This window comes from Papaver somniferum, chromosome 1 (assembly GCF_003573695.1).
Source record: "Papaver somniferum cultivar HN1 chromosome 1, ASM357369v1, whole genome shotgun sequence".
NCBI classification, from domain to species: domain Eukaryota; kingdom Viridiplantae; phylum Streptophyta; class Magnoliopsida; order Ranunculales; family Papaveraceae; genus Papaver; species Papaver somniferum.
In genome coordinates, this window is record NC_039358.1 from 10,184,917 (window position 1) to 10,200,909 (window position 15,993).

A 15,993-nucleotide genomic window follows, 5' to 3' on the forward strand; every position below is an offset into this window, starting at 1 on the left:
TTGTCATACCAAGAGAATGACGTGCCCGTAAGTGACTTTGGGAATTATTTTAAGCACAATTTTTCATCATTGGCCTTGTCGTTCATAGCTGACAAGCATCGGCTGAGATGTTCTCGCGCATTCCCTTGTCCTTCATATGTTTTGAACTTTGGAGAGATGTAATCTTCGGGGTACGAGTACATTTGGATATGTGCGGGGTATTGGCTGCTTACGCGGTAATGGTTGTCTTGTTTTACCACATAGTAGTTCTGCTCTAGGTATTCGGCGATTTTATCTTGTGATTACTGTTGTTCTATTGGCCAGGTGTTCTTCTTTTCTCGCCTCTTCTGGGGTGCTTTGTCCTGTTATGACCGTTTGGGCTATCCAATTTTCCAATTCTTATCTCCTTCGAGCACGCTGTTTCAATTCTTATTGCATGCTCTGTAGTGCAAGCGATGTGGGTTCCGTTGATCGAGCTGCATGATTTGCCGATTGCTTGATGACGCTTAGGATCGATATTTCCTCTTCGCTGTCATCATTCTCTAAAGTTACTTGATCGAGGTTAATGGGTTGATAGCCGATTGATCTCCTGTAGCGCCCGGATCGGCGCCTCCTATGTTTGTCATTTGTGAGCTAAGCACGAGCCTCCGGGTGTGGTCGCCAAATATTAATACCCAAATTTCGGTTTAGGTCCTACCCGTCCTAGCTATTGCACATGACCTCACAATACCAATAATAGTAAGAGAGAGAGTTGCCTTTCCATTGTACCTTGTCCTTCCTTATATACGCTTTTCTAAAAAAACCCTCTTTTTATGACATCATGCCACATGTCATAAACCTTCTTAATTACCACTAATGTCATTCCTTAACATAACCTCTTCATTCTTTGTTAATTCCTCCTTTGTCCTTCCACCCTTTATGGGTATCTTTTATGTGGGTTTGGGTTTAGTCCCCAAGCTCCTACGTCTTGACCCAAGTTTTATCCCTAGTCTTTGGGGCATCCCCATCCCGCTAAGGGGTGTCATTTTTCATGTATCAATAGGGATCACCAAGATTGTTCACAGAGTTGTCGACACTTTCACTTTTAAGAATTTCAGTGTTTTCCAATGCCTTGAACGCAATATCCATTCTGGCTTTGGATTGCAGTTCATGATCAAAGATCTTTACTTTTTAACGTGTATCTGGAAAGTGTAGCAAGGTTATTTCCTCCCATGATGGCTTGTTTCTTAGACTCGTATCTTGCTGGTAAAGATCGAATAATTTTCATCACAATGTCCTTTTGGGGAATAGTCTTCCCTGACGCATAAGATGCATTAATAATTCCAGACACTTTTTGATTAAACTCATCAAATGAATCTTCATCAGACACGAAGATTTTCCCTGTAAAAAATTAGGTTTTGAAGCCTAACTTCTTTTTCTGAGGTATCTCATTCGAATACAGTTTCTAAGATATCCCCAAACATCTTGACGTACTGCACGAAGTCACATGGTGCTGAAGATCTTGGCTTATGGCATGGATAATATCATATAATCCATCAAAATTATGCTTTGCAGCATTTATCTCGATTTCGCTATATTTTCCTAATGGCTTCGCAACAGTGGTTTCGTCTCTAACAACTGTTGGAGTAACGTATCCTGTAACCACAAGTTTCCATGTCTGAAAGTCACGGGCTTGTAGAAAGGAATGCATAGCAATTTTCCACCATAAGTAATTTGTGCCATCAAAGTCTGGATGTTCGTTTATTGATATTTCACTCTTGTCCATATAGTCAGATTGCTTCAAACACAGACTTATTAGGTATTTCACGTGTTTGCCTGCTCTGATACCAATTGAAAACGCGGGGGTACTGAAATACACCACAACCTGTATAAACAAACTTAAATACAATTCCGAGAGTTATATCTCGGAATAATATTTAGAGTTATATCTCCTTCTCTCACAATCAGAAAGTTTACAGAGACTAGTTCGTGAACCTGATTTACGTGTGAGAATTCTTCAACGATTCCAAAGATCAATATCTAAGAATCAATCAAGTCGTATCCAACAAATAAGGATGGATGTATCTACTTTGATTGATCTATGTACAACCTGTGAAATCTTAATTATAAAGATAAACGATAAAATGCGTAAAAGAAATAACACAGACACTAGAAATTTTGTTAATGAGGAAACCGCAAATGCAGAAAAACCCTGGGACCTAGTCCAGATTTGAACACCAAACTATATTAAGAAGCTACAGACACTAGCCTACTACCAATTAATTTCGGACTGGAATGTAGTTGAGACCGAATTAAACCCTCACAGCAATTCAGTTACAGTCGCGCTCCTTACGCCTCTTGAATCCCAGCAGGACTCCGCGCAATTGATTCTCTTAGCTGACGTCCTTTAAATCCTAAGAGTTCCTCCAACTCAATTGAAGACTTTAAACCAATCTGCCTCCCACAGATCAGCATGTATGGTGATTTCCTTTTTGATAGTAGATCAACGTGAGACTGGAAATCGATAGCAATAGACAAAGTATAGCTAACCTTAAAATCCGGACTTATGCTTCCTGAAGCACAACCTAAATTATTATTCACCTCACAAGTATTAAACATGTGGAATCACAAAGTCTGAGACGAATAAAATTTTGCGATTTCTATCTATCTTGTTTGAGTGAGCAGCTCAGCAATCAAACAAGATCCGGATACACGAACTATCAAGATAAAAGATAGTTGGACTTGGCTTCACGAATCCCTAGGTGAAGTATTTTTAGTCGCTAAATCCTAGAAGGGTTTTAGGACGATGACGACTCTAGTTTATAACTAGGACACACAAAGAATAGTGTCAGGGATTCAAAGATCCCAGTTGCTTGAGGTTCCCCTTATATAGACTTTCAAAGTATAGGTTGCTTTAGGTTTAAGCTAAGATATCTTTGGAACCAAGCAAACAATATCCAATTTTAGATGAATCTTTGGAATGTGACTAACATATCAGGATATACTCTCTGTTTAGGATGAACCGTGTTTAAAGACATTGTTCATGGATGGTTAGCCGAAACTAGCCGATTAAACCATAAGCTTAATCATTTTCATATAATACTTAAGACTTTAATCTTGAGTCACAACCATAGGTTATAATGTAATCAGTCATGTTTATATAGTGTTTTTAAAGATTTATTCAAATGCTAATTATATCAGAGAAATAATTTTTTGTCAGGGTATGTGTAAGTACGTTTATCAGGTACGTGTACTCTTCCTTGTTCGTGACTACTTCTTGTCATGGTATATGTACCGGGTATGTGTACCCTTAAGATAAAAACAAGTTCTAGGACATGCATAACTTTTTTGGTTTGCATAACGGTTTCAAAACCAACAGTTATTTTTCGGTATGCATACCTGTTTGTACCATGAGTAAAAATGCCACATAATGGGCCAAATTGCTACTTAAATCACCTTTTGGCCCTCATCCAAGCCTGCCACCAGCCTACCGACTGAAGTATCTACCATCTAATCCAGTAATCCATGAAGTCAACGCCCGGACAATGGTCAAAGTCAACCACCGGTCAATGGTCAAAGTCAACCGTCGGTCAACTGTCGAAGTCAAGTTGCAAGTCCCGCCTCTAGCCAGTTTTCAGTCATGTTGCCAGCAATGTTGCCAACCAGTTCCCGGCCATCTCCCCTGGCATGTCCCACGGCCATGTTGCCAGCAGTGCATCCAGCTAGTTTCCATCTAGATTGCCAGCAGTGCAGCCAGCCAGTTTCCATACAGATCGCCAGCAGTGTTGTCACCTAGTTTCTAGCCTTGCTTCTAGTCGTGTTTTCAGCTAGTCTCCAACCATGTCTCCAGCCATCCAGTCTCCAACCATGTCTCCAGTCAAGCCTCTGCCAGTGGGTCATACCATTCAAAGCTTGACATTCGCAGTCAAACAGCAGAAAGGAGGCATGCAAAATTAATACAGGGAGGCATGCAAGGAAGATTAATTCCAGGAGCCATGCAGGGAAACTAAATTCAGTTTATGGCCAGGAGGCATGCAGGGAAACTTAATACCTGGAGGCATGCAAGGGAAGTAAATACCATTTATGTTTACCTCGCAATGCGGGTAAGACCGATATTCGCAATTGTATAAATAAGGAGGTCCTGATAGAGATGAGAGGGGAAGAAAAACCTAGAGAAGATCGGAAATAATTGTAATCCATATATCAATAAAATATTTCTCCCTACGAGGATTGGTCCGTGGATGTAGGCAACATTTTTTGCCGAACCATGTAATATTCGTGTCTCTGATATTCCTGTTTGTTTTATGTTTTTAATCCTGTTTTTCTCATCATCACCAAAATCATCGTGTTTAGTGCCTGGACAAATTTCCGGTACAAACGGTACCATTCCAGGTTCACGAGTTCACATACTTTTTGTGGTATGGATACCGGGTATGCGCACTACTAAGTCGATGTCGAACTATAGCTTCGCTGGTACGTGTACTGGGTACATGTACTGCGGCTCCGGACCTATAACAGTTTTCCCAATATGTGAACTGGTATACTTATTGTCTTGTATCCAGATTTACATTATTTTATGTCTCTCTAAATCAATTCGAAACATTCTCAAATAACATCTATGACACATATCACTGTTCCATGCTATTTCCGAATGATAATCTTGAAACACGATTTAGATTATGGAGGATAAATTGTCCTTAAACGAAATTCATCAAGTATGAACAAATGTTCATTAATCTTAGTCATATATATTTCAAGAACTAATTACCAAGATAAACTTGACTCGAAATTCTTGATATGCTCGCAATAGTCTAATTAGTCATGCGACACCGTCTCATCGACAGAAATATGAATATAACTTGAGAAATAGTGGTTTAATCTTCACTTACCTTTTGTTGAAGAAGTTCTCCAAATTCTTCAATTGATCTTCGACTTCAAACGGTAGAACGCAGTGATGTCTGATTCTCAACTACACATCTATCCTAACCCGAGACTTGACTAATTGTAGACTAGAAATCAAGATATAGTTTGATCAACTAAATTTGAAACAAGTTTGATATGACAACACTTGTAAGTTCGACCGAGCAATGTTCTAACAATTTGTATCTACCACATATCTTCTTAATAGCACCTTCAGGTACTACTCCAAAAATATCAAGTTGGGTTTGAAATTTTGTCATTTGTTTGAGAAAAAAAAAGATTGAGAATGAGAGAAATAGAGAAAATATTTGTGTAAAATTTTGGTGTAAATATTTAGTTTGAAAATTACCTATTTATAGGCGACAAAGAACTAGAAGTTGACGCTAGTCATTTCATCGGGCGTTATTCAGAGAACCGCCAGCGATAAAGATTCTATCGTTGACGCTATTATCAATATCGTTCGCTAGAATTACTGTCATATAGATGTTTTTCCATAGTAGCGCAACTAAATTTGCCATGCCACCTTGTATAGCAAATAAATTTTTTTGACATGGTGCATAGGAATAGGCCTTACAAAGCAAGTTATCTAAATGTTTTGCTAGCGTTATCAGCCTCTCTTGGAGTATAGAATACATCCAAGAAAAAAATAATATATAATTAAAGATCGATGTAACAAAAAGATTTGACAAATCATGTTGATTACATCCTGTGAAGCACCGACACGCCGGTATTGGTGTCGTGTCCGAGTCCGACGCGCGTCGGACACAATACGCACGTGGGACACCGACATGACGCATGTGTAAAAATCAACACTCTATTTTACGTGTTGGGTAATCAAGTGTATCATGGAAATTAGTAAAATAGTTAATTTTTCTTCATTTGGACTAATCTAACAGCATAAAATTGAGTTTTTTGCATATAATTATGTGATTAATGTATTTGATATACCATAACACTTTTTGTGTACAAAAATTATTTAATTAGTATATATATATATGTCCTTGTCCTGGTGATTTTGAGTTTTGAAGGTCCCAGTGTTCGTATCGTGTCCGTGTCGGTGCTTCCCAGACTACATCCGTTTCGACCACTGATGGAAACGCTGGGGTACCAAAATACACCACCAACTTTTTCTTAGGAAACCTGTATGGACAAACTCAAATATAATTCTGAGAGTTCAACTTAATAAATGTCAATCAAGAAAGAATATTCAAAGTTATATCTATTTCTCTCACAATCAGAACGTTTACAGAGACAAGTCCGTGAACCTTATATTCGGGTGAGAGTACTTGAGTGATTTCAAAGATCAATTTCCCAAGTAAATCAATCAAGTCATATTCAACAAACAAGGATGGATGTATCTACTTTGATTGATTAACGTACAACTTGTGATATTTCAATTATAAAGATAAATAATATAATGCGGAAAAGAAATAACACAGGCACTAGAAGTTTTGTTAACGAGGAAACCGTAGATACAGAAAAACCCCGGGACCTAGTCCAAATTAAACATCAAATTGTATTAAGCCGCTACAGACACTAGCCTACTACCAATTAACTTCGTACTGGAATGTAGTTGGGACCGAATTAAACCCTCCCAGCAATTCAATTACAGTCACGTTCTTTACACCTATTGAATCCCGCAGGACCCTGCGCAATTGATTCTCATAGCTGACGTCACACCAACTAAGAGTTGCTTCAACTCAATTGAAGAATTTAAACCAATCCGCATCCCACATATAAGCATATATGTGGTTTCCTTTGGATCAAAAAGTTTGATCAATGTGATGGAAATCGATAGCAATATACAATGTCTATCTAACCTCAAAATTCGGACTTATGCAACCCAAAGTGCAGTCTAGATTATCATTCACCTCACAAGTATAAAACTTGTGGAGTCAACATAGTTTGAGACGAAGAGAACTTTTATGATTTCTATCTATCTTGTTCAAGTGAGAAGCTCAACAATCAAAAAAGATCAGGATAGTCGAGCTAGCAAGATAAATAATAGTTGGACCTGGCTTCACAAATCCCAATGAAGTCTTGCGCCAAACCTTAAAAAGGTTTTAGGAAGAGAACGACTTTAATAACAACTAGGACACACCAAGAAAAGTAGTGTTGGGATTCAAAGATCCCAGTTGCTTGAAGTTCCCCTTTTATAGACATTCAAAGCATAGGTTTCTTTAGGTTTAATCTAACGTAGATTTGAAACCAAGCAGACAATATCCAACGTTAGATAGATCTTTGAATCTGATTTACATAACAAGATATACACTCAAATGGTTAGGATGAACCATAACTGAACCATGTATAAGACGACGCTCATAAATGGTTATCCAAAGGTATCCAAACGAACTATAAGCTTGAGTATTTTCATAAACACTTAAGACTTAACTCGAAACACAATCAAGTGATCAAATATGTCTATGGTGTTTTTAGAGATTATTCCTCGGAGAAATAATTTAAGTGCATAAGAATTTAATCGACATGGTAAGTAGGTGTACGAGGTACAATCACTTAACTTGTTCGTGAACATGTCACCGTACGTGTACCGGTATGTAAACCTTAAGATATAACCGAGTTCCGGAGTCCACATAACTTTTTCGGTATGCGTACTGGTATGGATATCATTTAAACATAGACACGTTCCGGAATCAACATAACTTTTCTTGTATGTGTACCCGTATGAATATCAAGCCGGTTCCGTAACCACAGTTACGCGTACTAGTTTACGTACCAATCCGGACGATTTCCCAGATTTTTAAAGGTGTGCATACGAATATGCGTACCAACAATCTGTTTATCGACATATAGATACTTTGTTTCGTGTACTGAGTACATGCATTATGGCTTCAGACTTATAACAGTTTTCCCAGTTTGTAAAACTGGTATATACATTATTTTATATCTGAATGTACAGTAGTTCTATATCTCTCTAAATAATTCGAAACATTCCCGAATAACATCAATGACACATATCATTATTCCAGGCTATTTTTGAATGATAAAACTTGAATCATGATTTTGATTGCGAACAATAAATTGTCCTTAGCCGAAATTCATCAAGTATAAAAAAATGTTCATTAAGCTTAGTCGTATTTCGAGAATTAATTACCAAGATAAACTCGACTCAAAATTCTTGATCAGATATGCTTGTGATAGTCTAATTAGTTATGCGACATCGTCTCATAGATAGAAAGATGAATTTAACTTGAGAAATAGGTGGTTCTGTTTTTACTTACCTTTTGTTAAAGAAGTTCTACAAAAGCTTCGGCCTGATCTTCTCCTTTAAATGGTAGAATGCAATGATGACTGCCGCGATGTCTGTTTCTCAACTACTCTTTTATCATAATCCAAAATTTAACTAATTATAAACTAGAAACCAAGATATAGTTTTGACAATTAAATTTGACAACAAGCTTAACTAATTGGACGCTCTGGTTATTTTCTCAATATGACTAGCGATTCAATAATCAAATTAAGGTGTTGACGCAACCACTCATGAACTTACTAAACTTCTCAAAACACTAAATACCCATACCCGTGAAGCTGCAAGTAGGCAGCGAACTACTAATTAGAATATTGAGTACCACATAAGGACATGAAGACAAAATAGAAGAATTTATTCCTAATACTCAAACTTTACCAGTGGTAGTTTTCTAGCATAACTAAGTTAAATATAATCTAACGGCATATGGTATGATCGTAAAGCTAAAAAGCAGCCGATTATAACAGGGCCATCTTATGATAGAGGCAGCCTAGATCCCCAACTAATTATGGGGCCCAATTCTTCTTTTTTTTCTTCGGTTTTTTCTATTGTTAATTTGTAATAGTTATATATACGTCGAGTAAATGTTGTTCACAGTTATCTATACTACAAACAGATGACATTTGTAAGTGTTACTAAATATTTGGCAACAGTTATAAGCATCACTAAATTTTACATTATTTTGAAAATCAACGACAAAATTTTGGGACTTAAGCTGTATGACCAATATTCACATACATACAACCCAGTATTTAACGGAATGTGCTGAAAAGCCTTCGTAGATTAAAATTCTAGCTTTACTTCCAATATGATAACCCATAAAAAAAAAACCCATATTATTAGGTCAGCTAGAACACCCCAAGCCTATAAGATGGTCCTGTCCGGGCAACTACATGGGACAACAAGTCTCATTTCAGAAAAAAAAAAATCTTATTTTTTTTTCTATCAATCAGCAAATTTCAATTCATTCAAATTAAAATCGTGATTGCTCAGATCTGATTCAAAAAGGACCAAATCCGGACAAGAGACAAATGGAGGCTAAGTTTTTTTTTCCAGAGCAAGTCTCGTATCAGAAATGATCCTTGAGAAATGAAAGGTTTAAAAAAAAAAAAAAAAAAAAAAAAAAAAAAAAAAACCGAAATGAGGTTTAATAACGCACCTAATTATAATGCAAAGGGAGTCAACCTCCCAAGTTCCAACAACACCTCGGTCATGCAGTACAAAATGGACAACAGATAGACAAACCTAATTATAATTGATTTCCCCGAAACAAAACGTTTCGGATGATTCATTGGCTTCATTAATAATGTGATTAAAAAACTTGAATTATTTTTCAAGAGTCAAATAAAAATATTCGAAATTGATCTTCAGCTTGAAAGTACAAATCTAGGCCCTACCAGTCGGGGAGAACAAATATCGTGTTAATCGTGCAAGCATGGCCGACCATCACCACACCACCTCTTGCATTTTGAATTCGTTGTCTCTTTTCCTGGAATTTGATTTTCTAAACAATATAACTTTGTCCCCTAGTTAGCAATTCGGGATTCGGTAAACGTACGGAACGGTAAACGTACGAGTATTATACGGTTTTGTAAAACCCAGAATCGGTCCAAAATTCGGTCAACGAGACGTGATTCGTCAGTAATTCGGAACGGCATACGTACGTGTATTATTCGATTTATAAATGTGAGTTCGAAAATTCGGTATCTATACATACTAAATAATTTGTATTTATAAGGTCATAGACCAATTTTTATACATATGTGTGAGTTATTTAAAGAAAAAATAAACTTAATATGATGATATTAATAATATATACAACATTAGTCATCCAAGAGGACGTGGTATAGTGGTTTAGATGCTTGGTTAGTAAGTCTGAGATCTCTCTCACCTTCACATTCAAATCTCTTCAATCATTTTTGTTTCATAAAAATTAAAACAACGTCTAATATTGGGTGGTGTATACTCGGGAGGCAGTAAAGCCCAAAAAGTGGGGCCTTTGAAAACGTAAAAACTAAAGAATTTATGGCGAATTAAGCGGACGTATCATTCGGAATTCGGGATACGTAAAATTCGTGAACGATTCTCGAATAATCCGGGAATGCCACATAATACGCGACTTGAGTTCGGAGTTGCAAACGTACGCAAATGAGACGGTAAAATTCGTGATACGGAAAAATTCGCGAATCATTCGCGAACTTACTAACTAGGCTTTGTCCTACCAAACAGTCTAATGTCTAGAAGTTTCCAGCACGATGCCACACGATGAAGCCCATCTAGGTAAAACCCATTTGATACAACTCAGTTTTTTTAGTTCCGCCCACCAAACCACCTTCTAGACTCACAAAAGGTAGCTCACTTGCCGGTCAGCTGCGGCCAGCGTAAATTATCCACATCCTTTTTCACATTGACCGGCAGATTAAAATTGGTTGATTATTTATTTATTTTAAGACCGTAGACTTTTAGTTGAATAAAACCAATCCCAGCCATTCTCTATGGGGTACACACATCAATTTGGTCCAATTTCCTAATACCAGAAAGAAATCTCATCTCTGAAATGATTCATTATTGCTTTGCTCCATTATAAATTGTCATCAAACCTTTCACTTTCAGCATAGAAATCAAAACAAGACCTTCATTTTATTTTCACTATCTCACAGTAATAATAATGGCTGTTCTCAAGGTCCATGGAAGTCCAATCTCAACTGCAACTCAAAGAGTTCTTGTTACCATCATCGAAAAAGGTCTTGAATATGACCTGCTTTTCGTTAACTTGGCTGAAGGTGAACACAAGAGAGAACCCTTCATCTCTCTCAACGTAAGCAGATAGATCAAACTTTGATCTTTTTATTTTTCAGTTTTAATTCATGGATCATCTACAAGTCACAGGAATTTTCACTAATTTTTCTTTTAAAATATTTTTTGTAGCCATTTGGTCAAGTCCCAGCTTTTGAAGATGGAGATTTGAAGCTCTTCGAATCAAGGGCTATCACACAGTACATCGCACATGATTATGCAAGCAGCGGAACACCATTGATTTCATTCGAGAAGATGCCAGTAATGGTGAACTGGATGGAAGTCGAGGCACACCATTTTGAGCCAGTAGCATCAGTTTTGGGTTGGGAATTAGTTTACAAGCCAATGTTCGGTATGACTACAGATGCAGCTGCTGTTGAAGAAAATGAAGCTAAGCTAGCTACTGTCTTGGATGTGTATGAAAAAAGACTTGGCCAGTCCAAATATTTGGGTGGCGATGAGTTTACTTTAGCCGATCTTCATCATCTTCCTTATCTTAATTGTTTGATGGGTACACCAACTAAGAAGATTTTTGAATCTCGACCATGTGTTTCTGCTTGGTCTCAAGATATCTTGGCTAGACCTTCCTGGGCTAAAGTTCTTGATTTACAGAAACATTAGAAAAATTGGGTTAAGCCCCAAATCTGAAAATTCAAAATTAGTGGATTTCTTGTTTTGAGTTCTAGATCAAGAACAGAAAAATCTTCCATGGAGAAATTTTCTGATTAATAAAATTTTCTGGTTAATGAATGCTTTTGTGAGATTTGGTTGAAAACTAAGATTTATTGCAAAATCTAAATGTAAGATAAATTCCATTGATTTGAAGAGATTACGAACGCTAAGATCTGAACCAAGACGGATCATTAAATCTGGAAAATTATCTTACAACCCAAAAAAGTTGCGAACCCTAAACTTCAATACAGAGTTTACAGAACCACTAAAATTTGGGTTTCTTGTGTTGTGTTTTTGAGTTCTGGATCAAGCACAGAAAAATCATCCATGGAGAAATTTTCATTGATATGAAGTTCTGCAATGACTCATCAATCAGTTCACTTAGAACTTCCTTCTCCACTATACCTATCATGTGCTCAGCATCATCGACAGAAAATCCGCTTGTCCAACCCAAATCCCATCCCCCATTACCCAGCATTTCTTTCCTCTTGAGATCAATTTCCAACATCTTGTGCAGTTTATCTACAGGCACAATACTGTCACCATCATCTTTACTGTAACTTTTCAGAATCTCCATTTCAATGCAAATTTCTTCAACCAACCCATCTAGAGATATGCCAGCTCTTGAATTTGCGCAATGGGTCCTTATAAGAGGATGACGTGATTGTGAGTTCCAGTGGCTTTTATGTTCCATAAGCTCACTCGCACAATCCAAGTAGAGTCTGCTTTTGATCATACCAACATCTTCGAATGACGTTGTTTGTAAAACCATTAGTTGGTTTACATTGAGATCAAAGAGGTCCTCTGCGTAATTGACAAATGATACACTGCTTAATAAAAACTCCTTCATATCGATTCTAGGCAAAGGGATAGCCTTTTTATGGTCAAAATCCTGCTTTGCCTCTTCTGAAGATGAGATGTCACTGCTACGTTCATCGATCTGCAAGGTAACTTCACCGGGAACAGTTTGATCTTCGTGTTTGTAATCTGCAGGTACACAACAGAACATGTAAATGTTTTGGTGCATTGATAACATTTGAGCCGTATTCTAAGAATTGCTTCAGATTGATGTACTTGTTGAGTTATGAAGTTGAAAACAAGTGCACCCACTCCATAGTTTTCTATTTAGTTAACTTAAAGTAGGATGAATAATCATTATGTTTCCATGACATCTTACAACCCAAAAAAAAGTAAGACTGATTCCATTGATATGAAGAGATTACAAATCTTAAGAAAATGAATCTTACAACCCAAAAAAAAGTTGAACCCTAAACTTCAATACACAGTACTAATAATACCCTAAACTTCAATACATAGATCTACATCTTACTACTTCTTCTTTGGAGATTTAGCAGCACTTGATTTTGATGGAGATTTTGGAGTACTGGCAGCTTCATCCTTCTTCTTTGGTAACAGAACAGAGTTGATGTTGGGAAGAACACCACCACTAGCAATAGTAACACCAGAAAGCAATTTCCCCAATTCCTGGTCATTCCTGATTGCTAACAACAAATGTCTTGGGACGATTCTTGATTTCTTGTTGTCTCTGGCAGCATTTCCAGCCAATTCCAATACCTAAAAACCCAATTCAAAAAAAAATACACAAATTAGAATCAAAATCAAAATTCAGTAAAAACCCAGATTCAAAAATGAAGAACAAGACTAAAAATTAGGTTTTTTTTACCTCAGCAGCGAGGTACTCAAGAACAGCAGCCAAGTAAACTGGAGCACCGGAACCGAGCCTTTGAGCATAACGGCCTTTCTTCAAGAAACGAGTGATTCTTCCGACTGGGAATTGAAGTCCGGCTTTGGCTGATTTTGTTACTGCTTTCTTTCTATCACCACCTTTCCTTCCTCCCTTTCCAACCTTTGCTGTTCCTTCCATTGATAATAACTTGAAAATGTACTGATCAAAAATAAAAAGATAATCACTTGAAAATGTTTCTGAAAACTAGAGTTTAGAGGGTGAATCGTTTGAGAGATGGAGATAAGATTTGTGATTCAATCTGTTCGAGTTTGCTGCTTATTTATATTGAAAATGAATTCTCAAAGTCCTTGGTGTTCTGTTCTCTTTATATATTAATCTAACGGTTGTTAGCTTATGCAAACGCGATCCGTATGATTTATTATTAACCAATAATATTTGGTTGTTTTCTCTCTTTTTATAAGTTCAGATTAAAATCTGACGGCTATGGATTTATGACACCTCACCTATCCGTATGTTTCGTGACTGACCAATAAGATGGGTTCATATTTAAGTTGTTCGTTTATGGAAACCAGCGATCCGTGTGCTTCATTGATAACCAATAAGATCTGTTCTCTAATATGCTCGGATTAAAATCTGATGGCTAATAGATTATAACACGTCACTGATCTGTATGCTTCTGTGTTAATGTCAATAGCAGAGTGGGTAAATTTGGCTATTGGAGGGTCTAGGTGGATAGACAAATCCAGTTTTGGGCAGCGGGAAAATACATGTTGGTGGAGAATGAATCGTTCTCAACAAGGGCGGTCGTCCCAAGTTGAGCTCAGCTTGGATATGTTTATATCCAACGACCATATGCTTATATCATATCTATATAAATGATCCTTCATCCACCGACAAAATCACACGGTTTCTATCTATTTTCATAAAAATTTATCAGATTTCTTCAACGAAATTTCTAACATTAATGTATTCTTTGTTTTAAGTCATTTTAATCAAATTCTCTTTATGGATCCTATTTTGGAAGACAGGGAAGCACAGACAGTTAATTTGATATATCTCCACCAACATCAACATTGTATGCTTCAGTTTGATCAAATGGATGAAGATTAAGACGAAGACGAAAGCACGACGAGTACCAAGATACAAATATACAGTAGGGTTGCACATGGTTTCAGCTCGGTTTGGCTCGGTTATGGTCAGTTATAGTTAACTGATAATCCAGTTAGTTGTATAAAACTGACAGGCAATTTAACTAAAATAAAATCCTGATAATTTTGTCAAAACTGATAGAAAATTTTAATCAACACAAAACAAAAAGACTAAGTGACAATAACTAAAAAAAAGGATTAAGAATAATATTGTAGTATACGATTCATCGGCAAAACAATAAAGATTAAGGATAATTTTATGTTTGTAATTTGCACTTGCATTTCCAATTAAATTTGCATTTCCAAAGTTCAATTGCACCTTAACTCTGAAGTAATACTACGGTGATATGTCTCGCATCTTTAATTAAAACTTACATCTTTTGTATAATAGGTGAAACCTGTTGCTAAATGATTCACTCCTCTTTATATGATGATCCGTAAACCATATGTATGTAGTATTAAACTGCTAAATAATTCTCCCCATTTTTTCAATAAAATTAACAAAGGTACGAAAATCCTGGGATCATAATGAATACAACCAAAATATTATATCAAGCTTTTAAGGAAAATGTAGATATTACATAAAAACATAGTTAAAACGCAACTCCTCGTATCAACTTTTTCCAATGATCTCACATAGTAAATAAGTTACTTAGCGCTCATCTAGGAGATTAAAAACATACAAGCATCCCCTTTTAAATTCCACAACCACACTCCCCCCACAAAGATATTGCAATTAAGCACAAGTTCATTTAAGAACTCTCCCCCATTTGATGTCATTCCTTATAGAACAACATGAGTGACCTTACTTTAAAAAAAGATGGATTTTGTTGGACATTATAAAATCACATGGGTTTGTATCCAGAAATAGAGTTAAACTAATCTTTATACCAATTACTAACAAAAAGAAAATATTACGGAGTGTGTGTCAAGCAGTAAAAACACAAAAGTGTGATCAAGTAGATCAATACTGCGAGAAAATTCTCAAAGAGTTTTTTTTTATTTTATGTTTACAAAAACATAATGAATTTAGCTTTTGAGCATATATGAAATGTCAGCTCGATTCACGAAAATCGTCATGGCACATAAATTTCATAAGACTTTTGCATCTCTGGTTGATATCTTCTTCAAATTCCTTAAAGATTTGACTCCTTCACATAGGTAGACGTTGACAGCTTCTACTGCATCCTCGTTGGTGATACCTCTTGTTACAGGGTCCATGGAACCGAAGTTTCTAAGAAGACAAGAGTAGTTAACCCTAAATAAAGAAATTTATTTTCTTTATTATGGTTCGTGAACCAGTGGAAATATCATAGATAATGTAGTCCATGAGCCCAAAAGATAATACACATCCTTAGACTAAAATTTGTAAAAATATAAATTGTGGTTACACGTTCTTATAGGTTTCAACATAGTCTACCACTGAATATTGGAACGTCATCTTAGCTCAAATAAACAAGGTTATAACACAAGAGATGGTTCGACAAGTCTTAAGGGTCAAAATTGGTTATGGAAAACTGTTATGA

General features: G+C 36.4%; 2 protein-coding genes across 2 annotated transcripts; one reads left to right on the forward strand and one right to left on the reverse strand.

Annotated features, from left to right (window-relative positions):
• Positions 1–10,634: 10,634 nt before the first annotated feature.
• On the forward strand, positions 10,635–11,695 carry LOC113279072 (glutathione S-transferase-like). The gene is made up of 2 exons (XM_026527785.1): positions 10,635–10,961; positions 11,072–11,695. Exons 1-2 carry the CDS (start codon positions 10,812–10,814, stop codon positions 11,558–11,560), a joined length of 639 nt encoding a protein of 212 aa, XP_026383570.1. The 5' UTR covers positions 10,635–10,811; the 3' UTR covers positions 11,561–11,695.
• A 1,089-nt stretch (positions 11,696–12,784) lies between these two features.
• LOC113279077 (probable histone H2A.1) lies at positions 12,785–13,642 on the reverse strand. Its single transcript, XM_026527791.1, has 2 exons — positions 13,296–13,642; positions 12,785–13,186 (listed from the first exon to the last, which is right to left on the reverse strand). The coding sequence occupies exons 1-2, from the start codon at positions 13,494–13,496 to the stop codon at positions 12,941–12,943; spliced, it is 447 nt and encodes a 148-aa protein (XP_026383576.1). The 5' UTR covers positions 13,497–13,642; the 3' UTR covers positions 12,785–12,940.
• Between the last annotated feature and the right edge of the window lie 2,351 nt (positions 13,643–15,993).

Excerpts from the sequence above, each read along its gene's own strand:
- LOC113279072 (XM_026527785.1), top strand. The coding sequence starts at position 10,812 with ATGGCTGTTCTCAAGGTCCATGGAAGTCCAATCTCAACTGCAACTCAA. Across the intron at positions 10,962-11,071 it reads AACCCTTCATCTCTCTCAAC|CCATTTGGTCAAGTCCCAGC; the intron begins GTAAGCAGATAG and ends TATTTTTTGTAG.
- LOC113279077 (XM_026527791.1), bottom strand. The coding sequence starts at position 13,496 with ATGGAAGGAACAGCAAAGGTTGGAAAGGGAGGAAGGAAAGGTGGTGAT. Across the intron at positions 13,187-13,295 it reads TTGAGTACCTCGCTGCTGAG|GTATTGGAATTGGCTGGAAA; the intron begins GTAAAAAAAACC and ends TTGGGTTTTTAG.